A 26,144-nucleotide genomic window follows, 5' to 3' on the forward strand; every position below is an offset into this window, starting at 1 on the left:
GATCAGAAATCTTTGGGGGAAGATGGCATCTGCACTGAACATGTATTGACTTTTTTTTTCTTGTCACTGGTCCCTAAGCAAGACAGTGTAACAATCATTGCATGGCATTTACATTATATTTTATACTAAAAATAGTACAGAAATTAGTTAACTATATAGGAGAATGAATGTAAGTTATATGAAAACACTAAGCCATTTTATAAGGGACTTGAGCATCCCTGAATCTGGGGACCTCTGGGGAGTCTGGGCCAATCCCCCAGAACATCACAGGGATAACCTCACTGAGCTTCTCCGTTTCCATGAAGTCCTTCTCTGCTCTCTCCCTCCCGCGCTGGAGCCACCTGGCCCTTTTGCTCTCCCCCATGTCCTTCTGTCGGTACACCCGATGTGCGTTAGATCATGAAGGTCCAAGACTCCTACTCAGCCCCATTTCTCCAGCATTTTCAAGTATTCAGCCTTTAATATCATAGATGCTTGTTTTTGTTTTTGTACAAATAAGGCATTGATTGCTATGCTGTGTGATGAGCGGTGAGCAGAGAGAATGAAAGTGCTCACTGGAGCAGAGGGAGGGCATGTACCCCAAGTCCCAGGGACTAGGGAACACGTTCACATCCCCAGGACAGTGGCCTTCCTCTGTTATAAGCCATCTATTTGAATCCTCTTTGCATTTCTAGCCCCTGACCTTGGATTAGCCTTAGGAGCTTATGTTGTTCCTTCCTTGTTCACTTCTCTTTTATCTGCTGGATGCTGTGGCCCTGAACCACAGGTGGGGCAGAAGTTTTGACTATGAAGACAGACTGGCAACCCCTGTCTCTTTCCTCCTGGGGACAGCACTGATGACAGGTTACCCTGGTGGCCCTAGGCTGGGTCCCTGCATCCAGCTTTAGCGCAGGCAGCTGAGTCCTCATAGGGGGTCACTCTGGAATTGTGACCAGCAAGAGAGCCAGCTCCCTCGTTCCAGGCAGGCTGCCCAGCACAAAAACTAGGTCGGGTCCTTTATTCCCCTTTCACTGTGACACTCTCCTGACTGGACCAGAGTCCTCCCCAAGAGATAACCAGGCTTCTTTGCTCAAACAAAGTCAAGAGGGAAAAACGGATATTCCTGTGTGGCACATGGAGCTCCTACCCTTCACTCTGTAGACAGATTGAACCATGCCAAGCTGGTTATGCCTTGCACCCCAGAGACAGCGGCCTGCTTGCTGGGCCTGGCACTCACCTTCCCACCAGCCAACAGGCCGCAGAACAAAGGCCACAACAGGACAGTGAGAGAGATGGGAAGTAAAAGATACTAATCAGATCCGTCCCCAGCTGGGTCCATCTGTGCTGGAGCCTGTCTCTGGTGATGGCACCAGGGGACATGTACTGGAAAGCTGCCTGTCCACTGGCTTGTCGGGCCTCAGCACCAGACATTCTAATTTCCTTAATAGCAGGCTACGAATCCTGTATCTATAAATGTAGCTCAACCCTTCTCGACCTTTCTTTATTTTTAGCCTATACTGCTGCTCTGGATATAACAGCAACCACGGTTGATTACTTGTTCTGTAAACACCTTTATGTCAAGTGGAAAGTAGTTGTCTCTCTCAAGTTGGAAGACACCGTCTGTACTTTTAATTCTAGGGTTGGCAACAGATTTGTGTTTGAACCTTGGCATAGTCTACCAATTTGGGGAGTGGGGGAGAAGGCTGATGTCACTGTTCAACATTAAATTTTAAAGACTCAAGTCTTAATATTCCCCATCGTTTCACCTACTGGGTACCACATTTGCTTTGACTCATTTCCCTGGAATGTTCTTTTCTGCCTCTGTTTGGCTTCTGTTAAAATTCAGCAGCTGAGAGAGCCAGTGATGGATGCTCCCAAGTGCAGACCAGCCACCGCCTTTTGTTCTACCACCTCTGAGCTTCGCACTTTTTGATCTCTGTGGCTTGTGTCTTAGGCCTGGTGTTTCCAAAGACTACTAAATGAAGCCTTTAGAAACCATAGGGGCTGGCACAGTCAGGTGCCTTAGGTAGCTGACATGTGTCTTTCATGCTTGTGTTATAGATGCCCACCTTGATCTTGATCTCTAGGATTACTGTCTCTCTGCATTGCTTCTACCAATCCCCAGAACCAAATGCTTAGTGTCTCTGGGTGGTCTCTCTGCCCAGGGTACTTGCATTCCATACAGCCCAGCTCTCAGGCTCAGGGAACAAGGGGTTGAAAAGAATGGAAGGGTTGGAAGATGGGGTGGGATGTTGCAGAACCTTGTCTTCTAGACATGGCATGCCTCTTGTACCCATGAATTCAAAGCAACTATGGTTATCTGACAAGCCTGTGGTGGGATATTTGTATACTGTGTGAAGGTGTATTGCTGTGTAATAAAAAGCTGAATAGCCAATACCTAGGCAGGAGGTTTAGGCGGGACATCTGTAGAGAGAAAGGAAGAAGAGAAGATAATCAAAAGGCAGAGGAGGTGCCAATGAGACATGGAGGGAGTCAGACATACAGAATGAAAGAAAGGTAAAAAGCCACATGGTAAAACATATTGTAATAAGATCAGGTTAATTTAAATTATTAGAGCTAGCGGGACAAGCCTAAGCTAAGACTGAACTTTCATAATTTATTAATTCTCTATGTTGTCATTTGTGAGTTGGTGTCTCAAAGAAAAATCTGACTACACAAGATCGGTACAGGATTAGACCCAGCAACATTTCATCATGAAAGGGGGAAGGACTTCTAAGCCCCTGTCCCCAACAACTATTAACAGTTACTTGGGGAAGATGTCACTTTCTTCAGTGGTGTAGCCACTGCTAAGTTGCTTATACTCAAATAAATAACCTCCCACCCTTGCTCATGAGACAGCCCTATGTCTTTGTGAGTCGCACTCAGAGATGAGAAGAGTTTTAACAGAGAAGCGGGGGATGAAATGGGGTAATGGGCAGTGAAAAGAACTAAAATTTATTGCATAGATGTCAGCCAAAATTAATTTTAAAAAATCTTCAAAGACCTATATGATGATATCCTAAATATACATTAAGCAAATAAACTTAATACATTAAAATGTTAGTTTGGCCCCAGAGAGTATGTTCCTACTACCAGTTACAACTTGAGTATGATATGGTCTGAGTATGTCACTGTTACCAATGCCAGCCACAGAGAGAGACTCACCTGTGCGGCACTTTGAACTTTTCCTGGAGTTTGTACAAGTATCATCTCTGTTCCTTAAAAGTTTGCCAAAATGGAGAATCTGATCTGAAAAGCCAGGGACCTACAGGACAGTTTCATGTCCCTTGCAAGAATACACTGTGCCCGTCAGACCTGGAGCTAGGCCTAAGGCTCCTTTTCTCAGCTGCTTCTAGAGCGCTGTATTAATCCATTTCCTGATTTTTTTTTAAGTTAAGTAGCACCTTGGTTAACAGAAATGAGGATTAGTAAAAGAAAGCTCTTGTTAAATAACCTTAACAAAGATGTTTTTAGAAAAGGCCACTGCTGCTGGCTCTTTCTTGACTGCATCTCATTGTCTTCTTCCAAAGTATTGCTGTTTATGTAACAAAGTATGATTTCCGCCACCTAGCTCTGTCACTTCCCTTTGCTTATCAATTTGCATGAAGTGGTCCTACGACTGGTTTTCCATTTCCAATGCCATATTTGGTTTAGAATCCCAGTGGTTAGCTTTCCTGCTGGAGCCCTCACCCAGAGATAAGTCGCCGTGACAATTTCATTATGTCTGGGCAGTTGGCTGGTCTCTGATCTCCCAATGTTTCGCTGTTGATTTTCATATTGCCTGTGGCTAGACTGGACAGACACGGAGCTTGCAAATAACTCACCAGTGTTCGCTCTAAGACTATTTATCCTTCTCTTTTTAGACTCTGGAAGGAGGCTCTTATCGGGGGAGCTTGAAGGACCCCACAGGCTGCCTGAATGAGGGGATGACCCCTCCCACACCTCCTAGAAACCTGGAAGAAGAACAGAAAGCCAAGGCGCTGAGAGGCAGGATGTAAGTGACTCTCCACCCCACCCTGGTACATGTGTGTGCTGCGCAGTGGCCAGGGGGTCCCATGCTGTCCCACTACTTTCATCCTTTCTAGAAGATGACCAGGTCTGTACAGTGCATCACTGATATCAGTAAGCCACTTTGAATAATAATAATTATGATTAATCTTAATGAAGCTTGGGCTGGGGTATATTCTGTGAGATAGCTGTTACTAACAAGTGTGGTTATAACCAAGATATAATATAACTGTAAAACATGCTGAAAGAAAATAGGATTCAGAGAACTGGGAGAGTTACCATGGGTCTACAGTACCAGAGAGTCCCTGACTGTGGCAGAAGTCTGGTGGAGATGGTCTGAAGAGATGCCCCCCCCAGGTTCAGTAAGTAAGAGATGCGTAGGAGAGGCTCTCTGCCTGGTGGGGCCCGTTTCTGCTTCTTCTCCCTGGGCTTCACATCCATTTGTAGGTTTCGTTCTGCAAGAACCTCCTCTGCTTCGAATGACTAGTGGTAAGATGCAATTCACATCTTGTAAACACCCACATGCTTGTAAACAAACGCGTGTAAGGTTTGAGTCCTCTACCTTGATGCAGAGTCAGTCTCCTGGTGTTTGAGATACTGAGGACCACTCTGAACATCCGCAAAGCAGAAACAGAGCCCTTCCAGAACTTAAGTTGCCTCCTTTGGAGTTGAGTCCTCTGGAAGCAAGCTGCCAGTAACTCAGGGTGTGAGGTTGTGAGGGACACTCAGAATGGGTTCTTCGGCAGCTGTGAAGGGTCTTCTCGTTTACATCCGCCAGGCCACAGACACAAGAATGAGCAGAAATAACTGAAGCCAAGTCCTTTTGCTGCTGGCAGATATGCAGAGTAAACATTTAGGGCTTTGTTTCCTTGGAAGCAGAAGTGCTAACATCTTAGAGAGCCTGGTTTCAAAGCAGGGCTGTCACCACACCATGAAAAGGAGCAAGTGTTGTGTAAACTAGTACCTGTGTTCACCCCCAGAGCCCTTTAAGGGTCAGGAGGATCCCAAGAATTTAGCAAATGAGCTGTCATCTCCAAAGTGAGGTTTTCTGGGCCTTGTCCAGCACGTGCTCTCCCCCAGCTTCTCCTGTGGTCAGGACACTAGCGGGGTGGGGAGGGGACCGGAACTGGTTCCAGTCCTTTGTCAAGATGAAGCCTGGCTTATGTCAGGGAAGTGAAGCTCCTATCAGGAAAGTGACCTGTGAGGTAATGGGTGGTCCTTGGAAGAACCAGTGCCTTCAGTTGTCTCTCTGACTGAATGGGCCTGCGTAGCACTTACGTCATTATCCAAAGGAGATGTTGTTTGATCTTGTTAGAACAAGCTAGAAACACTTGTTGCTTTTTAGCCATCTGTACCCATCGCTTGTCTCTCATCCGATTCTCATCAAACCCTCCACTTTCCATATCCTGAATTCCCTTGAGAAACGACCTGTTGAATGTCTCTTACTGTTTACGTCCTCACACTAACCTGCTGAACTTCATGGCAAGAATGAAAGAGCAGATGAAGCGGTGTGGTTGTAAATACTCTAAGAGGCTAGAAGTGGCGGTGTAGACCTTGGAGGCTCTGTCAGATGGCAGGAGGACACCAAAGAGCTAAGTGAGAGCTACATGGGAAGAAGATTTCAGGTGGCCTTTGTCCAGAAGGAGGAAGACACTCAGAATGGACTTGATGCCCTCCAGTTTTGGCCATCTACTCACCAGTTGCCCGTTGAGCAAATCTTCTGTCTCGCCAGTGGATAAATCAATGGATAAGACAAACAATAGCAACAACAGAATATTCGCTTGTGGCAGGTTTACATTCTAATGGGAGAAATCAGACAAACAAAATAAATTAAGTAGTAGGTTGGAACCTGGAGAAGAAAGAAAACAGAGCAGGCTAAAGAAAATCAAGCACGGGAAAGGCTGTGCTGCAGTTTGAAACCACTTTTTCCGGGCTCGCACAGAGAGCGGGAAGAGGCAAGGACCTCGCCATGGAGGAACAGTGTCTTAGTAGTGGGGCCAGCCAGTGCCAAAGCTCAGAATTCTCTGTGGAAGGCCACCCATCCTCTACCAGCGTTTAAGGGGGCAGTTACAAGATGCTTAATCTTCACTGTCAGCTTAAGTGGACAAGAACCGCCAGGGAAACGCAATTCTGGGTCCATCTGTAAAGATACTTCCAGAAGAGTGACCCTAAGCATGTGTGGTACCATCCCATGGGATGGAGTTCTGTACTGCATAGAAAGGAAGCAAGAAGAAACTGGGCTAAACATCAATGTTGCTTTTTTCAGGCATTTAGTCATACCAAAAAAGATAACTAGCTAACTAATACAAAGTCCATGTGGAGCTGAAAAAACTTTAGGTAGACCAAAGACTATCATTCATTTACTGTAGGGATTGGACATGGAAAAGAATTGCATTTTTCCAACTCATTTGCCAGTTAGTCATGAGGTGTCTTGGAAAGCGTGTATACCAACCTAGTTTTGTTTTGTTTTCTGAAGGAGTCTTGTTATGGAGCCCAGGCTGGCCTAAACTCTTAATTCTCCTGCCTCTCAAGTACTGAGATGTTAGGTGGGCTCCCCCACTACACCAGGTAGACTTCTTTTATGATGTCTCATCTTCCCGGGACTTCATTGGCCCTTCATGGGAACCCAGTGCAGTCCCCTTTCCTAGAGGCTTCAAAACCAAGACAACCTCCATTGCTCAGCAAACAACTGAAGATAAAAATATCGGTACCCGGAGACAGGGCACTGGCCCTCCTCTCAAAGGGCCAGCCCAGCCCCAAATTCCCACTCTCATTTTCCTGTGGGTTTTCTCTTACCACTGTCTTCCAGGAAGTAACTTGGCCCATGCTAAAGATACATCTGAAGGCTTCTATTTGCCCTCTCCAGCTCCTTCCTGTGGCCTGAAACACAGGATCGTGTGTTGGCGGGAGAGAAGCAGCTGGAAGTGCTGAGCACGCTGATAAAGCAAGCATGTGTTCTTTGCTACCTCCATGCGCTCTGAGGCCCTGCCTCAGGAGCTTCTCTGCGCTCTGGAGAAAAGCATTGAAGTTGAATTGTTTCCTGGGTTAGAACACTTGCTGGGTTGTAACAGTTACCGCTCCTCTTTGACATCTCGGAGTGCCATCCCTTCTGTCAATTGGGCCAAAATAAAATGTCCTGGTGTGCCTCCAGGCAAAACTCTTTCCGACTCCTGTAAACACAGGACCTCAGGACCCTGTGCATAACCACAGTGTCTTCTGTTCAGCGTTTGACTCTCAGAACTGAAGAAAGGAAGTGGTTTGGGTGGATACTCAGGGATGCCAGAGGCCTGACTGGTCTGTTCCCTAGGCGGTAGATTACTAGGAAAGGATGGTCTTTGGATCCTTAATGCTCTTCCCTTTGTAGGTTTGGACAAGCCCCCTAACCTTCCCATTTATCTCAGTATCTAGATGATAGGATTTTACAATCCCTGTCTTGTTATAGGCATGAGGAAACCCAGATGGGGTAACTGGTATGTAATAAATGCTCTAGGACATAAAAGTAATTCATCAAGAACCCAGAAAGGCAAATGCTCTTGTCATTATCCATCCCACATCATGGGGTAGGGAATGCTGTGTTCAAAGTTCTGAACATGTCATATCTGCAGTCAACTAGGTTCTTTGACCTTGACTGAGGATTTTCCAGGTCAGTTACCATGGATACATTCCTGAATAAGTGGAGATTATGTATTATAGAAGCTTTACTCAATATCTCCACAGCCTTTCAAGACTGGTTAACACACGAATGTCTTTCTTCTCTTGCTAAGATAAGAACGGAGCTAAAAGAAAGGACTAAAAGTCTCATGTTGATCCCTTGGCCTCAACGCTTTCATAACTCAGTTTTGCAAAAAAGCGGTTATCGTTCTTTTCATCCTGTGTTTCTGAAAGCGGGGTTGGAGTGTAGCCTTGTTCATCGAGCGCTTGCCTTGCATGTACAAAGTCCCCGGTTCAATACCCAGCACTGCATAACACTGGCTGTGCAACACACATCTCTAATCCCGACACTCAGGAGGCAGAGGCAGGAGGAGCATAACATCATGATTGTCTTTGGCTGTCTAGGGAAATTGAGGGCAGCTTGGGAAACATGAGACCTTGTCTTGGGGGAGGGAAGAAAAGTAATGGGTACACTCCCCCGCTCACCTGACTATTGTGACCCCTGGGGACAGCTCTCCCAAGCCTTGCACCCTCGTCTCATCAATGTGTCTCCATGTGTGCTGAAGGCATCTTGCTAGTGTGCTATGTGAGAGTCTTGACTGTGGTATTGTGTTAAGTTTTCTGAAATCACGTTCCTGTGATTGTAACAGTGGAAATTCCTTGCTTGATAGTGAATAGGAACCTTGCTGTCTTTAACTCTTGCTCAGGTTTGTCCTGAATGAGCTGGTGCAGACTGAGAAGGATTACGTCAAGGACCTGGGCATTGTGGTGGAGGTAAGCAGATGGCAGCAGGGGTGGGTATGTATGTATGTATGTATGTATGTATGTATGTGTATATATATACCTGGTCACCTGGTCAGGAGCAAATTGGACCCTACCTGGGCCCAGGTGCCTTAACCTATTGACTGTACATATTGAACTTTATGGAGCTTTGCAGAAATGAAAATAAAAATAGTAGAATTCAGACAAAATGTGGATGCGGAGTTTTGTTTTCTTCTTGAAGCATTTTAATGTTTGGGGGGAGAGGAGGCACATACCTTTAATCCCAGCACTCAGGAGACAGAGGCAGGTGGATCTCTGGGTTCAAGGATAAGTTGATCTACAGAGAAAGTTTCAGGACAGTCAGAGCTATACAGAGAAACCCTGTCTAAAAAAGGAAGGAAGGAGGGAAGGAAGGAAAGAAGAAAGAAAGGGAGGAAGGAAGGAAATATTTTAATGTGTGTAGAGGGAGCTGGGGCCTGGTTGAGTGGGAGAAGCCACCCTAGTGCTGTCTTCAGATCCCCACATGGCATGTGGGCTGACACGGATGCCGAGGGATGGGGCTTGGCCCAGAACGCTGTCTGTAAAGTCTTCTGCTGACGTCACCTCTGTTGTGCAGGGCTTCATGAAGAGAATAGAAGAGAAGGGGGTCCCTGAGGATATGCGAGGAAAGGACAAGATGGTGTTTGGAAACATCCACCAGATTTATGACTGGCACAAAGAGTAAGTTCCGAGCCACCCGAGAATGGAGCATCTGCCCCCCCATCTGATGGGCGGGCCCCCCGCATCTGAGGGTGGGGTGTTTGATGGGAGCCCTCCCATCATTCATTTCATTCTTGAGAGATGGTGTCTGTCCAAGAAGTACGACTTCCTTCTCCTCTTACCTTTTAGTTTTTTCCTGGCTGAACTGGAAAAATGTATCCAGGAGCAAGACCGACTGGCCCAGCTCTTCATTAAGCACGTGAGTGTGAGCCTGGCTGTCTCCCATCTCCCTGGATGCCAACCACTCTTTCTAAAACTCCTGCTCTCTTCGGTTCTTCCTGGTTTACTCTCTCTCAGCACTCTGGTTTTAGTTTTGGTTTTGGTTTTTTAACACACTTGGCCATTTCACTGCCCTGTTCTTTCCTTCATGTGACCATTCCTTGTCCTTAACTGCTCTTGACTCTGAGGAGGGGGCGGGGTGAGAGAAAGCCAGGTGCCTGATTGTCACATTTTCTGCTGTCCCAGGAGCGGAAGCTGCACATCTATGTGTGGTACTGCCAGAACAAGCCACGCTCCGAGTACATCGTGGCCGAATACGATGCCTACTTTGAGGTGAGCAATTTCTCATGGGTGAGCCACTCAGGCCACGGCAGCCACATTGAAACACACCCCAGATCCTCTACCCACAGGCGCCCCCACCACTGGCCTTCATGACAGGAAACATTCCCCCACAGAGCCCTTAGCTTCTCAGCTCCATCCGCATAGGCACCTTTGCTTGAAGAAGCCCTGGGGTGCCTCTGTGGACACACTGTTGCCAAGCCCCGGTGTACAGAAAGATTCCATCACAGACCATCTCTGGACGCTCTTGTTCTTCTCATATGACCCCTGAGCAGATTGCGGCCACCATCTTCCCCACCTGCCCCTGGGACTGTTGCTAATTGCTTTCCCCTGGTTAAAGGACTCGCCATTTCACAGTCAGCTTTTAAAAAAAAAAATTGACTTTTATTTTCTGTGCATTGGTGGTTTTCCCTGCATGTATGTCTGTGTGAGCATGCCGGATGCCCTGGAATGGAGTTACAGACAGTTGTGAGCTGCTGTGTGGGTCCCGGGGATTGAACCCAGGTCCTCTGGAAGAGCAGCCAGTGCCCTTAACTGCTGAGCCATCTCTCCAGGCCCCTCATAGTCAGCTTTTGTTCTCAGCCTCTAGCTAGCATTAGAGTTGGTCCCTCGCACCATAGAACTTGACCCCCACACAGCATCCCAAGCCTTGAGATCCTTTGTTTCTAAGATCGTTCTATGTCCAGCACCTCCAAGTATGTGGATGCCCCCAGCCTGGCAGGATTTCTTCTGTGGGTGAAGAGGCAACAGCATCCCTTAGGAAGGACCCTGAGTGTTTGACCCACCCTGTGTCTGAGGGGAAGCCCTCACCTGATTCTGCCCTGGAGTGGTAGAGAGAACACAGTACGTGTTTCAGAGGACCATGGTATACAGTGCTCACTGTGAAAATGCAGGAGCCAAGCAAGGCCTTGGGGCTGTGTGACACCTAGCTCGTGAATGACAGGGGTAGGCAGTTGTAGTTGGAAGATTCTCCAGTTTTTCTGGAGAGCTTGAGTCACTCACCCCTTTGAACCTTTGTGTTTCAGGAGGTAAAACAAGAGATCAATCAAAGGCTGACCCTTAGTGACTTCCTGATCAAGCCCATTCAGAGAATAACCAAGTACCAGTTGCTACTCAAGGTAAGAAGCTGGGCGCCTGGGTCCAGACTGGAGAAGTGTCTCCTCAGACTGGGGCAGTGGGCATAGCAGTTGGGAGTACCGCTGCCCTTCAGCCTGGAAAACGGCTAGTTGCTCTGTCAGCCTGTGCCTGAATCTTGCATGGCCCTTGTTTCTGCCCTTAAGGTTGCTTGCTACTTGTTTTTCTTTCTCTAATTTATTGTCCTCCCCACACCTCTCTCCCTTTCTCTTTCCTCTTTCACTTGGGGAGCTGAGCCTAGGGCCCCAGATCTATACAGTATCTCCACCCTGAGTCCCTCTTCTCCCTTTATTATAGCCATAAACTCAGTGCTTTTGAAAACTAAAGTATAAGCCAGGCACGGTGCCACCGTCTGTGCTCCTAGCATTCAGGACATGAAAGCAGAAGGTCATGAGCATGTAGCCAGCCTGGGCCATGGAGGGAGACCCTATCTCAAACAAGTAGCAACAAAACCCTCAGAAATAACAAGAGTATAAGAATGACATAGAGCCAGGGGGTGGTGGTGCATGCCTTTGATCTCAGAAGCAGAGGCAGGTGGATCTCTGTGAGTTCCAGGCCAGCCTGGTCTACAGAGTGAGTTCAAGGACAGGCTCCAAAGCAATGCAGAGAAACCCTGTCTCTAGAAAACAAAAGCAAAAAATGAAAGGAAGGAAAGAAGGAAGGAAGGAAGGAAGGATAAAGTAAAAGGGAAGGGAAAGGGGGTCCCTATAGACCTTCCATAGTCCCTAAGATCTGATCATATACTAAACAACTTAGCTTGAAGTGTTTTCTTCTGGAAACAGGAGGTCAAGTGGAAAGGAAAGACTCGACTTCCTCCTGTCTGTCTTGTCACGGTGCGGCTCTCCTCCCCTCTGTCCCTTCTCCCATCCTTAGCTGTCGTATTCCGGAGCCTCTCTCAGTGTCAAACATGACTCATGCCATTTCATTTCTCGACCACTACAAAGCATCGCCACCTTCACCGTGGAGGAAAGTCTTTGGGGTGTTGTTGCATTTTTACGATAAGTTTTCTTTTATGGCTCTCTGGCTATTTTACTCTCTGATTCACCCTCCCACGCCCTTCCTTGCCAGGACTTCCTGCGATACAGCGAGAAGGCTGGTTTGGAGTGTTCAGATATTGAGGTAGGTTTCTGCTTGTAATGCTTGCTGTTCTTAGGGACTGTCCAGTGTCTCGTCCCCAAAGGGAAAAGGTGATCAGAAGGTCCAGGGTCCAAGCCACTCCCCTCTTACTCAGCAAGCACTGAGTGTCTCTGAGAATTCCAGAATCCTGTCCTGGGCCAGCCCAGAGCGGAGCCCACTAATGTCTGGGGCTCTTGCTGGATATATAGAGAGAGGGTGACATTTGACACTGAATAAAATTGCAGAGATCCATTATGCAACTTTGTCCCTGACTCCAAGTGCCTTTTGACCCTAACACACAAATTATTCCATTTCCATCCCCCCAGCACACACTGAGGATTACCCCCTAAATGGTTCTTTTGTGCCACCATAGGGATTATTTTAAGCCAAAGAGGTTGCAGCCATTCCTGGCAGGTTATTTTAGGTCAGAACCGCCCGTGTTTTAACAACCAGGCTAAGCTGTTGCTTGGACATTCTGAAAGCAACACAGAAAAGTTTTAAAAAAAAAAAAAAGTGAGAGGTAGAAAAAGGATGGGCCAGGTGACCTGTCTCCCCATGCGTTGTCACTCTGATGTGGAGCCCTTGTGCCAGTACCAGCCTGTCCTATCTAAAATTCCACACAGCCCTCTGAGAGTGAGCAGAGAGGGACCGCACCCTCTCTGAAAACAAAGGGCCTAGGGGAGATAAGTTCCTCCTCCCAGCCCTGAATTTGCGAGTTTCCTACTGAATCCTGTTCCCCCATCCTGAGTGATGTGTTCTTTCCCACAGAAAGCGGTGGAGTTAATGTGCCTTGTTCCCAAACGCTGCAATGACATGATGAACCTGGGACGCCTGCAGGGCTTTGAGGTGAGCCCTCCAAAGTGCTGCTAAGCCCCCCTAGACAGGAGCCAGGCCACAGAGGTCCTTCCCTTTGAAGCCGTCATGCACCCCGCCACAGCCCCTCCAGTTCATAGATCTGGAAGATGGAACTATTGCAGAAGTTCAGTAATAAGGCAGGAATATGCTTTTGACCAAACTGGGGGGTCAGAATTCCAAGGGGATTGGGAAGGTACAGAGTTCCTTGGGACTGCTTGAGCCACAGTCTCCTCCTCCTTCCTCCTGATTAAGAAAAGCAAGGATCTGTGGGATGTGTGATAAGCTAGGAACCCAAGTGGGGAAATGAACTCTTCTTCAGGGGCGGGCCTTTTCTAGAAGTCTGTATCGTGGTTGGAGTTTTAGATCAGCGAATGTTTAAGATATCACACATTTCTGTTCCTTGACAAGGGAACAAGTCTTAAGGGAAGATTTTGTCCAGAGAACACACTGGTCTGGAAGAGCTGCCATAGCAGAACACACTCTACATCAGAGGCTCCCTCCTCACCAGTCTGAGGCCTGGGCACCGTGAGGAAGGGTCTCCTCCCAGTCTCACTCTTTAGTTTGTTGGTGGCATCTTCTGGATCCCGTGGCATTTTCCTGAATCTTGTCACCTTCTTTCTGGATGTGATATTATGTGTTTGTCCAAATCTCCCCTTTCAAAATCCTATTTCCTAGCAATTCCAGAGTCTAAGATTGCATTATTCTTTTTTTTAGATCAAAGGGATTCCTGGAAGTTGGGATAATTAGGAAAGAGGCTCTACCCAGACCAGCCCTGCTAAGTTAGCACAGGTTAGCCCAGATAAAGTGCAGCAGGAAGGCCAGCTATGGTGTCCCTGAAGGTGGGAGAAGCTACAGCCTGGTTTTGGGTTGTCCTCTAGTCTCCCTGGGGCTGTCTCCCTTCTAGTCCATCCTTCATGCCCCGGCCTGGGCCCCATGCTTTGTTATGATAGGAACCAGGCGGCAGGTTTGCATGGGCTCCCAGCTCTCTAAGGTAGACCACAGTCAGCCGCTGCCATCAGTTGAGCTACTCAGCTCGCATGTGGTTTCTTGTTGTCAGCCTGGAGAGATTTTCTCCTTTTCTCTCCAGCGTGGCACCAAGTCCGGGGCTGTTGTAAGCAAATCAAGTTCTCTGCTACCTTTTACTCTTCAACCTAGCCACCCTGGTGTTTTCTGACTAGCTTTCTCTGAGTCCCTTTGGGAAGTGCCCACAGAGTGGAAGGAGGCCATCTGTTTGTGCTGTCTGACCCACCTGAGACTGTGTGTGTGTGTGTGTGTGTGTGCGTGCGTGCATGCGTGTGTGTGTGTGTGTGTGTGTGTGTGTGTGTGTGTACTGTAAAGCCGCACATGAGAATGTGAAGTTTTCTCTTGTAAATCAAGCACCATTGTCCTGTATTTTCATTAAGTCTCAGGGAATCTGCTCTGCCTTCCCCACAGCTGCTTGGAAAGGACAGTGAGCATGCTCCTCCTCCCTCTTTGGGCCCCTCATTCTCATTGTCTCCCTCTCAGACCTCGTGGGTTTTCCCTTTAGTGCTGACTACCGGATTGCGTTCTTGTGCAATGTTAATAGAGGGTGTAGAGTTTTCCTGGCTAGCTGGCCACTGGCTGAATATTAACTTTGGACCAGGTGGAGATAAGCCTGTTCTCCTGCTGACCTTGGCAGTCAGGAGCCCCGGTCCAAGCACAAGGCAAGTGTTTCTGAGCAACACAAAGGGAAAAATGACCCCTGTGCCAGGGAATGCTTGGAATATATGGCATCACGTGCAGGGCATGACTGACATTGCACTAAAGGGTAAAAGTTGTCCCTAAGACAGAGTACATTTCCTAGACCCTCTGACCCCTGTCCCAGATGTCAGAGTCTTCTTATTGCAGAGCAATTAAATAAATAAATGATAAAATGGTGAAGCTTTCTGATAGGTTCTGTGAGACCTGCTGGATGGACACATTCCCTTGGAAAATGTCTCTGGGATGCTGATTACAAGCCAGGAAAGCAGACAGGTTTTCCCACCCCATCTGGGTAGGGTGTAGTTTGATAGCTGGAGTCCTTGTAAGAAGGGTCACAAGATCCGGAGAAATATTTCTGGCTTTGTAAAAATTGGAGCTGATCTATTTAACAAAAACTTCAGAATACCCTTATCTTAAAGAATAGAAGGAGGTGAGAGGGACCCAAGTCATCAGGTTATTTGAGATCCTGTTTATAATTACTCTCTTTGGCCACAGATTGGTTCTAGGTTCATAACAATGAGCATGCCCTCAGGCCCATGCCACAAAGAAACCAGGCAGAAAGATTCTCAAAGAGGGGAGGGAAGATAGGCTAAGGCCAGCTCCAAGCATCACCAATCTTCTTTAATTTAAAAACAAAAGAACAAAAAAGCACCAGGCAAGGCCTTTAATCTTGTCACTCAAGAAATAGGCAGGTGGGTCTCTGAGAGCTCAAGGCTAGCCTAGTCTACCTAGCAAGTTTCAGGCTAGCCAAAGCTATGCCGTGAGATCCTGTCTCAAAAAGGGAGGACAGATAAGGCCAAGATCATTCGTTCTTTGGCATTTGGGACATTATTTCTTGTTGACTCCATCACCTAAGCCCTTTCCTTTTAGGAACCTTATATGAACAGGGAAATTCCCATAGTGTATCCCTGGATGAGTGATTGGATCCCAATTCAGTGTCTTGCTAGAATCCCAAGGCTTTGCGTGTCAGGTCTATTTGCACATCCCCCAGAGATAGGAAACATGTAGCCCGAGAGAGCTGAATCCATCTCCCTGATTTTCACGGCCTTCCCTTCACCCGTCTCTGTCAGGGCACCCTAACGGCCCAGGGCAAGCTTCTGCAACAAGACACGTTCTATGTGATCGAGCTGGATGCCGGCATGCAGTCCCGGACCAAGGAGAGGCGTGTGTTTCTCTTTGAGCAGATTGTCATCTTCAGTGAGCTGCTCCGAAAGGGGTCCCTCACCCCCGGCTACATGTTCAAAAGGAGCATCAAGGTGAAGAGGGACAGTGGGGTGCAGAGGGGCAAAGAACATCGTGGGGCTCAAGCTACCTTGTGATCACCATGAGAAGCAATGACAGGCCCAGGTCCAGTCTTTGGCATGATCTTGAAGTATGCCTGGTCATGCCAGTCACCCAAAGACAGAAAGAAGCTAGACACTTTACTCTTAGATCCACAGTAAGATTTAGAGACCTTTCCTGAGAGTAAAAACTTAAGAAGAAGCTGGAGAAATGTCTTAGTGCTTAAGAGCACTGACTGCTCTTCCAGAGGGGGTGGGTTCAGTGCCCCGCACCCACATGGTGGCTCCAGATCCATGGGTTCTGATCTTCATAGTCATCAAGCACGAACATGGTGCAGAGATGGACATGCAGGCAAAACACCCACATAACATAAAATACAAGTGAAAACAAAGTGGTAGTTTAAAAAGAGCCGCTTTGAAGGACAGTAGTGGGTCTCTGGTTTAGTTTAGCTCCTTGAGTATGAAAAAGCATAAACTGGTTTCATTTCAGATGAATTACTTGGTCCTGGAGGAGAATGTCGACAATGACCCCTGCAAGTTTGCACTCATGAACAGGGAGACTTCAGAGAGGGTCATTCTGCAGGCTGCCAACTCAGACATCCAGCAGGCCTGGGTGCAGGACATCAATCAAGTCCTAGAAACTCAGAGGGACTTCCTAAATGGTACGTGATAGGCCTACTTCTAGCAAGGCCATTTCAGGGGGCCCAACCCCTGAGCATCTTTGAGTCTAAGTTCATGGAGACTTAGGAGGCCAGATCATAGTCTGTCTGGTCTCCAATCTCATATAGCTCCAGAGACAACTTCAGAAGCCCCTGAACTTGAGGTATAAATAGAACAAACAGGTATGAGAAAGGGGTATTTAATCGAAGGGGTATTTGTCCATAGGATATTGTGTATGTATGTGGTCCCCATGGACAACTGGTAATAATTGATGGGAAATTATAAAACAAGCAGGCACATCCTGTATCATAGGGACCTGAGTTCTGTGATTCTTGTTCTCTCACCTTGTAGCGCGTGGCTGGTACTTCATAGTCTCTCTAGGATTATCTAGTGATAACTAAGAGTTTGGTAAAGCAGTTCAAATCCTCTTTTCCCAACAGGTGAGAGCCTGGCTAAGCTACCCATCTAGTGGCCTTGCCCCTTTCAAAGAAGGCGATTGCTAAGCCTAACTCAGTAGTACCCAAACTTTCCACCAGTAACAAACTGGTGGTTACTCAGATAATGTGGACCCTACAGGCATCTCTAAGAGGTGATAGTTCACACCCTTAATCTCTGCACTTGAGAAGCAGAGGCAGGTGGATCTCTGAGTTCGAGACCAGCCTGGTCTATAGAAAGAGTTTCGGGACAGCCAGGGCTACACAGAGAAATCACGTCTTGAAAAACAAAAGTCACAGAATCTTGTTCACAGCCTTCTCTTGTTTAATACTCAGGCTGGAACTCAATATTCCGCAAGTGCATGCTAGTAAGAAGGTGTGGTGTGGGAAGTCCTTCTGTATAGATGTTGCCTCTATTGGTTACTGAATAAAGTTGCTTTGGCCTACAACAGGGCAAAATAGAGTAAGGTCTCAAAGATCTGCCTGCCTCTGCTCCCCAGTGCTAGAATTAAAGGTGTGCACCATCGTTGCCTGGCTCAAGATCCCATGGCTTTTAAAGACAGACATGGAAATTCAATGCTGTCTCTAGCTCACAGACAGTGTTTGGGGGCCATGTTCCCAAATGGAAAAGGTGTGGAACACTAAGAGCTCCCAAGCTTCTTTTTTATTCTCACAAATTGACAATTAAACAACCTGGGCTAAAACTGAAATCTGTATAGTTTATAATTTCAACTTTGGGTGAACACAGCTAGGGTGATTTAATGCAAAAGATGGTGCATATGTAAAGTAGATTCACCTAAATTGCATTCTATGACAGATTTCTAGTATGGAAGTGGGAATGAGGGTTTTAAGCTAATCACATCAGACCTAAAGTAAAGTAAAAATTAATAAGCTAAAACCAGAGGTAAATTAACAGTAGTGACTCCCGTGTATTCACACTTTCTCTGAATCAGGAGTTAAACTAAGTGTTCTGTCTGTTTCTTTACCCTTCATCCCCACACCAGCACGACATGGCTGGATTATCACCTTGCCTTTTTTCAGATGAGGGAAAACAGACTTGGAGCCATTAAGAAAGTTGTCTAAGAAAAAGCAGTAGGTGTTAGCAGGCAACTTCAGAGTGGGTTCTTCCATACGGTTCCCTGAGTCAGAGCAGACATTCATCCTGTGCTCCCTAGCAGAGAAGGGAGCGGGGAGCATGGGAGAGGGGCAGCCAGGCAGGTGACCAGCAGTAAGACAAAAGCCCACTGTTAGTAATGCCCACGTTTTGAGCTTGGCATGGTGGTACATGTCTGTAATTGCGCCGATCAGGAGGCTGAGGCAGAACTGAGTGAGAGAGAGAGACTTTCTGATCTTAAGATGTCGTTATTCCAATTAAGGCTAGTGAAGGAATGCAGGCCTAGCCTTCATAGCTTATTGACTATAACAGCATTTCCCAGCACTTGGGAGTAGTCACTGCTCATAACCAGGTGGCTTCCCAATTCCATGTCGTGGGTAGATTTCTCAACTCTGTGGAGAGCGCTTACTTAGCAAGAAAGTACTGCAGTGTTCTGTGATGTGCATAAACGTGGAACCACGTTGATCTCAGCCCAGTCAATGATTCAGATTTTACGTGGTCCCAGTAGACCTTTCTCCTAATTATAACGAATGATGGGGACATTGCTGAACAAGGTAATCGTTACCTAAGTAGTTACTGCCCACAAAATTCTCCCAGGAGCCTTAGGGGCTTTGCTCTGGTAGGCCCAGTATATATTTCCCTTGCACTCAAGAAAGATGTTTCAAAAACAGAACAGGACCAGGCTTCTGCTTACAGACAGGTATGCAGGCGTCTCAGCCAATCTTCCCTCCCTAGACCTGATGAAAAATGGGTATATGACCCTGTCCAGTCTACTGAAATGCATGCTGCACCCATCGCTGTGTACGGGGCTGCAGCTGGTAATCTGCTTCAACAGTCATTGCAGTAAACACCAATAAAAATGCCCTAATTGTGCCTGCCCTGAAGCCCTTCATACAGCGGTTGCCCATGGTGGCCTTTCCTGACTGTACCTCTGTATTGCTTAGCCCTGGAGCTTTGAATCTTAAACTCAGTAAAGCGAAGCAGAACGGACCCTTCCCTCCAAGCCAGTGGTTCTCCATCCTCTGAGTTGCCCCCAGTGCCACTTGCTTGGTCTCTTGCCTGCTATTTCCATTCTCACGTGCATTTCCCAGCGAGGCTCTCTCCTCCCTCCACATTTGCTTAGCTCTTCTTTGCCTTTGGCCTCCAAGTGGCTCTTGAATGAGGTGGGAAGCCTTCAGCCTGCTCCTTTTAAATCTGTCTGCTACCTGCTGCCAGGTGTGTGTTCCTCAGGTGCACCTCAGCCATGGGATCTGAACGTAAAGCTTTTAAGTTTACTTAATACCGCCATTGTTCATCCTCTTCAGAGGGACATCTTACTTCAGTTGAGCCTTCTAGATCCCATGCACCCCATTTCCCTTGCCTGTCCTGTCCCCTCCACTGTCACAGAGACCCTGCACTCACGTGTTCTGCGTGCTGATTCTTCCCAACACTTACACATGCTTCCTTCTGGCCAATTTAAATGTCAGAGCAGCAGCCAGCCCCCTTCTGAAGCTCTTTAAATGCACACACACACACACACACACACACACACACACACACACACAGCCTAGCATAAGGCCTCTGCCTCCCTGTGGACTTCCTGAAAGTAGAGTAACTCCTTCTTCTTCCCCCCTACCCCCAGCACTACAGTCACCCATTGAGTATCAGCGGAAGGAAAGGGGCACAGCTGTGGTCCGCTCCCAGCCCCCGAGGGTCCCACAAGCCAGCCCCAGACCCTACTCGTCTGTCCCTGTGGGCTCCGAGAAGCCCCCCAAGGGCTCCAGCTACAACCCGCCTCTGCCACCCTTGAAGCTATCTACCTCCAATGGCAGTCCGGGGTTCGACTACCACCAGCCTGGGGACAAGTTCGAAGCTAGCAAGGTAAGCGACAGCTTGTTACTCATACCCTCACCCCCACGAAGACCTCAGGGGTCACTTAAGGACACGGCCTGTTTTCCTGTCGATTATCTTAGCAGGAGCAATCCATTAAGTCTAATTGAACCTCGTTTATTTTTCTTTCTGCCCATGTAATTAACTGAAACCAGTTTCCCCTGGCCGAGGCCCTGTGTGTTAAAGGGCGGATAGCATCTAAATGTGGAGGATTCTTGTGACACTAGGAACCACAGCTCCTGCTCCCATATTAGAAAGAGACAGCCCCCTCTAACAGTGATGTGCACCCACACCTACAGAAGGAAGCTCACCCTCCATTGGCTGATGTGGCGAGAGGAAGCTGATCATTGATAAATCCATCCTTCAAACACCACTGAGGGGCCTTCTACCTACAGGCCTAGTATGCAAGCTGGCTTCATCCTAAACTGCCGTGGGAATAGGAAAGAAATGGAAAAATGCTGGGCTAGAAGTCGGTTGACTTGGTGTCTACTCCAAGCTCTAAGACTTCACTTACTTTTCAACCATCAGGCCTAAGTAGTCTCCAGAACACCTTAGGACTTAGGGATCAGAACCCCTGCCTTTCTTACCTACATGGTCCGATTTCCTAGATGCCGTTCTTTTCCCAAATCCCTAGCTGATGCCGATTTTGTTCAAATGTGTTGTTGATGTGTAAGTTCAGCCCTGTAACGCAGTCACGCCCCCACCTATTTCGTAATATCACCTGAAATAATTTTCTGCCCTAGAAAAACCCTGCCCGTGTGAATCAGTTGAAGTCACTTTGGCATTTTGTCAGCCCTATGGAAGATTTTCTGGCTCTCACCATGCCCTAGGAGGCAGCCTGGCCTCCTGGGGAGTTACAGGTCTGTCTAGACACAGCCGCCCGGGTATAGACTCGCATGAAGAGGTCACATGGGCAGCACCTCCCGTATTAATCCGTACAGTGGCGGGGAGATGTCAGGATTCCCATCTCACAGGGTAGCCCAGGGCCTTACATTTGCATTGGACGTCGCTCCATTCTTACTCCTGTGTCAGAGAGGGCCAGGATGAGGAGCACAGGCAAGCAGTGCTTCTTCAAAGGATAAAGAAATGAGCCGGGCACAATGATGCATGCCTGCGATTCCAGCACTTGGGGAGGCTGAGGTGCAAGGATTATGAATCCAAGATCCTGGATTATGTGCCAAGTGAAGTCTCCAAAAAGAGACTCTCCAAAAAGAGGGGGAAAATGTAGCATTCCAGGGTCCATGTTCTTCCCATAGAGGGGGATTGTGACCCCTGACCTGACCTTTGCCCTGACCTCACTCTGCCCAAGTGCTTACTCGTCCCTGTGCTGATAACAGGTTCTTCCTGCCATCAGCAAGAGGATGCCATCAGGAAGGCTGCATGCTAGGAAGGAGCTTCCAGGTTGAATGTACGTCTGTAGCTTTCTCCAGGCGTCGTCCGAAGCCGTTCGCTTGGGTTATAATACTGTATTGCTGTCCAAAGGGCTTTCAGAGCATGCTGACGAAAACGGCCTCACTCGGGAGCGTTCCGCTTGCTCTATATCCTGCCAGTGGCCATCTGGCCTCTAGCCGTGCCGTAGGGTGTAGAGCAAGCCCGTGTGAACCATCCTCCTTGTGTTTGTATCCCTTCTGCCCCTGTCTCCTAGCAAAACGACCTGGGAGGCTGCAACGGGACCTCATCCATGGCTGTAATCAAAGATTACTATGCCCTGAAAGAGAACGAAATCTGTGTGAGCCAAGGTGAGGTGGTCCAGGTCCTCGCCGTCAACCAGCAGAACATGTGCCTGGTGTACCAGCCTGCCAGCGACCATTCCCCGGCAGCAGAAGGCTGGGTCCCAGGCAGCATCCTGGCACCCCTCACCAAAGCCACCACAGTGGCAGAAAATAGTGACGGGAACATCAAGTAAGTGCCTCCATGGCTTCCTGGGAAAGAAGCATGTGGATTAAAAAAAAAAATCAAAACCGAAAGAACACAAAATGCAAACACAGTAGGGAACCACTGCTGCTTGTCGTGATATCAGTGGGGTCAGGGTGAGAGGAATGGAACAGACCTGCTGCTAGCTCGGGGTGTCTGGAGTGCTCTGGGGTCATGGTGGTGGTGGTAATGGGGGTGATGGTGAATTTTCTTTTCCTTTTGTTTATAATTTTCTGTTCATTTTCCCCCTTCTTTTTCCCCCCACTCGTTAAGAAAAGAACCCTACTGAAACCCTAGGTGACAAAAGACATGCCTTCCGTTGCTACATTTGACCCACCACGGGACTCACTGGACTGGACTTCTATTTATATTGTATGAAGTTACTGATATATATATATATTTTTTGATTGATACCCAAAAACAACCTTAGCACAAATGCCAGGCCTGGACAGGCCAGAGCCTGCTGCTTCTCCCAAAAGAAAGGGGATTTTTTTTTTTGGTTGTCCATGGCAATTCCTCTGTACAGATTGTAACTTTTTATTTTTATTTCTCTCCTCCCCTGTCACTTTAATATATGTTCATGGTAATTTGTAAGATATTTCTTTTCCTTATTTTGATTGCAAAAACCCTTCTGAACACATTCCTGTATAAAGCATTTTGCACTATTTAAAGAAACCCATATGGATAAAGTCAGGTTGTGCAATATAATGAGGAGCCACAATGTTCATCATTGTACCTGTAATGTAACTAATAATTTTAAATGTACTATTTTAAATATGTAAAATAAATTTTCACCATGAGCATGTTTTAATGAGGTTAAAGACTAGTTGACCCTTTTTCCCCCATCTCATGATTCTCAGACTTTTGAGTGTGAAAATGATTTTTTTTCCTTTCTTTTCGTTGTTTTATGGGTTGGTTGACTGCATTGGCAGTTTTTACCCCGTATAAAAAGTGCCTTTATTGCTCAACCTTGGACCCTGCCCTTTCCTCTAAACATCCCCCTCTGGATTTTCTCTGACTTCAGAGAAAGGGAATGACACAAAGTCGGTGGGATCGGAGGTTTCCCAGCAACAGCGTGACCTTGAGGTGCTGATGTCCTTGGGTGACTACTGTAGGCAGTGTTAGCTTTTCCCACAGCTTCCCATTCTTCACACGCACCTGTGGGAGGGTCCAAGGAACTTCCATGAGGTGACAGAGCAGCGGCACCAGCAGAACTTCTCTACTTTGGCCCTTCTCTGTCAGCAAATCGAAGCTACTGATGTCACCTGGCCTCTCCAGGTGACCACAGAAACCAGAAGTGGCCCCTCAGTGAAATCAGCCCAGCCCGTTTTAGTGTAGAGATGTGCATTTCGGAAACCTTGGAGGGAAAGGCCACAGAGCCCTGCCGTGGCAGAGTCTCACAGAGGTACCTCTTAAAGGGCAGTGCTCTCGTTACCCAGACACTGAGCCCACCTTCCTCCTCACCTTGGATGTCTTGGTCACAGCATGAAGGGGCAAAGAGAATAGATAGATGCACCCATTAGCCCTTGGGTTTCTTGCCAGCCAGGGTTTCACAGGGCTTGGTGGCACTGGAGGTGAGTGTTTCTCAGCAAAGACCACTTGCTCCCGCTTTCCTTGACCTGCATGACTACAGGGATCAGAACAGGTGATGGTGCCCAGGATAAATGTCACAGACTATGCCCACATCAGTCACTGGGCTTGTGGCCAAGAGATGGAAGCTCCCCAAACCATGGTGACGTGTTCTTCTGGGAAGAAGAATTTGAAATTGAACCCCTCCTGCCGCTTGTGCTCCTCGCTACACTATTTTTAACATTTATTTCTCACCAAGCTCACTGAGGAGCCCAGAGGTGGCAATAAGCAGGCATAAACCCCACCTGCGCACAAAAATAGTATACCTCCTGCCCTGGAATCCTTTCTAGCAGGGACGTCCTTGATAATCCTGGGGAGCTAGGGACGTGGATTTGGGAATCAAAGACAAGAGACAAAAGTCTGCACTCTAAGAGTGGTATCCTCTAGGGTCTCGTCCATGTCTGATTCACTGGGGTAGAGGATTTGGAGCCTGACGGTCTGGGAAGGCCTGGTGAGCTTCTGGTTAAGGCTGTGAGGTGAGCTCGGGCCTCCAGGAGGACCCCACTTCCCACAACATGCAAGAACACAATTGCGGTTGTATTTCTCCTCTTCAGGTTGATTGCTGAGGCGGTATGTCGGCGGCAAATGTTTGTAGCACACCTACATTGGGTTCCTTAGGCTCCTGGTGGCCCTGCAGTACCATGGAGGAGGGGCTTGCTATTATAGTTTGAAGGATTTTTTCTCCTAAATCTCACCCGCCTCTCCCTTCATGAAGGTTTTCTCCCTCAAGCCCTGCCTACTGAGCCGCATATTTAACCAGGAAACACTGAAGGGGGAACACGGGACCCAGTCCGTGTAAGAACTAACTTCATGCAAACCCTGTAAGCATGAAATGCAGCTGCTGCTTGGGTCCCTGATACTGCTTAGGGCTTGGCCCTTGCTGTCCTCGACTCTGACAGATGTGGGGTTCCAGGGCTCTGCTCTGAGCCTGTCCTCTGTAGCTGTGACAGAGCATTGCTACTGTCACCTCGCTGGGAGCACACACTGGGCCTTGCTCCAGCAGGGAAACTCTGACACCTTCTAGTGGCTGACAAAGCCCTGGAGTCACAAGCACTGAGTAACATGGAGGGCACAGGCTGAAACCTTGCCCTGAAGTATCCAGATGTGGGAGGCAACTTCCTCAGAAACCTTGGTGACTCCCCAGTGCTTGACAGCACCAAGCCCCAGATACAAATAACAATATGGGAACCTCAAAATCATTCTGTTGGGTCTTATTTACATATGAGGTATTATGGCTTGTTTTTATAGAACGAAATATATTTTCTTTATCTTTCCTATTCTATACCCATTCCATCCTTCCCTATCCACTATGCCCTTGTCAAAACACCACCCCGATCCTTGAAGTTTTCATTGGATGATCAAAAATCTCTGAGTTTGGTGACCCGGTACCCATTTTCTCCAAATGCTGCACTTTACCTGGTACACCTTTCAGGAAGGGTCGGAGTTACCCTCACGTCCAGCTGGAGGTGATGTCAGCCCCAGCCACCACATTAGCTGGCACGGAAGGTTCAGGGCCCAAAGCTGGCAGGGGCTTCACTGGAGCATCTCATCTGATAGGCGATGGTGGTGAGCCCGCCCACCACCTCACTCTGCCCCATCCTGCCATTTTGATTGGTGCGTTTTTTGGTATAACAGGAAGTCATGTTCATGGCATACTCTACGCATGAGAAAGCGGGCAGAAGTGGAGAACACGGGTAAAAATGAAGCCACAGGGCCTCGTAAACCCAAGGATATTCTGGGCAACAGAGTCTCTGTTAAAGTGAGTAGGTATTCTGGACCTGGGTTCCTCTCATCTATTCCTTCCCTGAGGCATTATCACAGGCAGTTTGGGTGGGTGGAGATTGGTTACTTATTTATCTACTGCCCAGTGTGGGGACCAAAGGGGAAGTAGTTTAGCAGGATTTTGCATGCAAGATCAATTTGTTCTTTATTTTTTTATTTCTCCTGGCACCTTCAGTTCAAGTAAGTACCTCTCGTTTCCTTTCCTTTTGTGATTAAGCAGATGTTTTACCACAAAAATCATCTTGCATTCTTTTCTTAGAAATGCAAGATGCTTGGCTCATACTAAACATCTTGAAGCTACCAGTAGCCTAGGATTGGGAACACATTCAGGTTACAGGGTCACCCTCCAAACCCTTGATCTTGTGAAGGCAGAGGTTTGGCAATTAAGGCTACCGTGTCCTTAGTAAAGTTTCATTTCTTTTCCCCAGCATCACCTCGAAGCAATGTCCTCATATTCCCGCTGTGCTGTACGTGGAAAGAATAGGGAGGCACACTGGTGCCTAGTTTGTTTGTAAATTATCTGTTACTTTGAACTCACCAACCATGAGTGTGGCAGACCCAGGGTTTCTCCCATCTAGAAGCAAGGAGGATGTGCTCTCCCTGTTGAAGATGACCCCTCACAATGAAAATCACACACTGATTATGTCCTAAGCGCTTTGCCTTCCCAAGCAAAAGAGCTACAAAACCTATTCTTTACCAGCCTTTTGGGGAAAAGAAAGTGGGAAACCCGGCTTCACAGGAGAGGCCAGTTTCATTCCAGCACTCAGGCATCATTCAACACTCCCATTGCTCTTCCTGGTGTGATAAGCAGGCGTCCACAGCCCCCGCAAAAGCATGCCGCTGCCATGACGACCCACACTCCACCTGAAAAGCCCCCGGTTGTTTCTCTGCCCGTATGCCCATGCTTCTCTGACGCTC

At 47.7% G+C, this 26,144-nt stretch overlaps 1 protein-coding gene across 21 annotated transcripts in view; it reads left to right on the top strand.

Moving 5' to 3' along the window:
- The window catches only part of Kalrn (kalirin RhoGEF kinase), a 598,618-nt gene that overhangs the window by 536,237 nt on the left and 36,237 nt on the right, over positions 1–26,144 (top strand). For 14 of the 21 annotated variants that reach the window (XM_048454114.3, XM_048454115.3, XM_048454118.3 and 11 more), the window contains 13 exons: positions 3,843–3,973; positions 8,346–8,412; positions 9,017–9,120; positions 9,289–9,358; positions 9,625–9,711; positions 10,743–10,835; positions 11,920–11,970; positions 12,736–12,813; positions 15,615–15,800; positions 16,315–16,486; positions 19,654–19,892; positions 21,547–21,803; positions 25,080–25,203. In XM_048454114.3, the coding sequence (XP_048310071.3) occupies positions 3,843–3,973; positions 8,346–8,412; positions 9,017–9,120; positions 9,289–9,358; positions 9,625–9,711; positions 10,743–10,835; positions 11,920–11,970; positions 12,736–12,813; positions 15,615–15,800; positions 16,315–16,486; positions 19,654–19,892; positions 21,547–21,803; positions 25,080–25,203 (1,659 nt within the window). Of the gene's footprint in view, positions 1–3,842; positions 3,974–8,345; positions 8,413–9,016; positions 9,121–9,288; positions 9,359–9,624; positions 9,712–10,742; positions 10,836–11,919; positions 11,971–12,735; positions 12,814–15,614; positions 15,801–16,314; positions 16,487–19,653; positions 19,893–21,546; positions 21,808–22,088; positions 22,631–25,079; positions 25,204–26,144 lie in introns of those variants that run through there. The other 7 variants (XM_048454126.3, XM_048454135.3, XM_048454136.3 and 4 more) reach the window with 3 other exon arrangements.

Source organism: Myodes glareolus, chromosome 2 (assembly GCF_982192425.1).
Source record: "Myodes glareolus chromosome 2, mMyoGla1.1, whole genome shotgun sequence".
Classification (NCBI taxonomy): Eukaryota; Metazoa; Chordata; class Mammalia; order Rodentia; family Cricetidae; genus Myodes; species Myodes glareolus.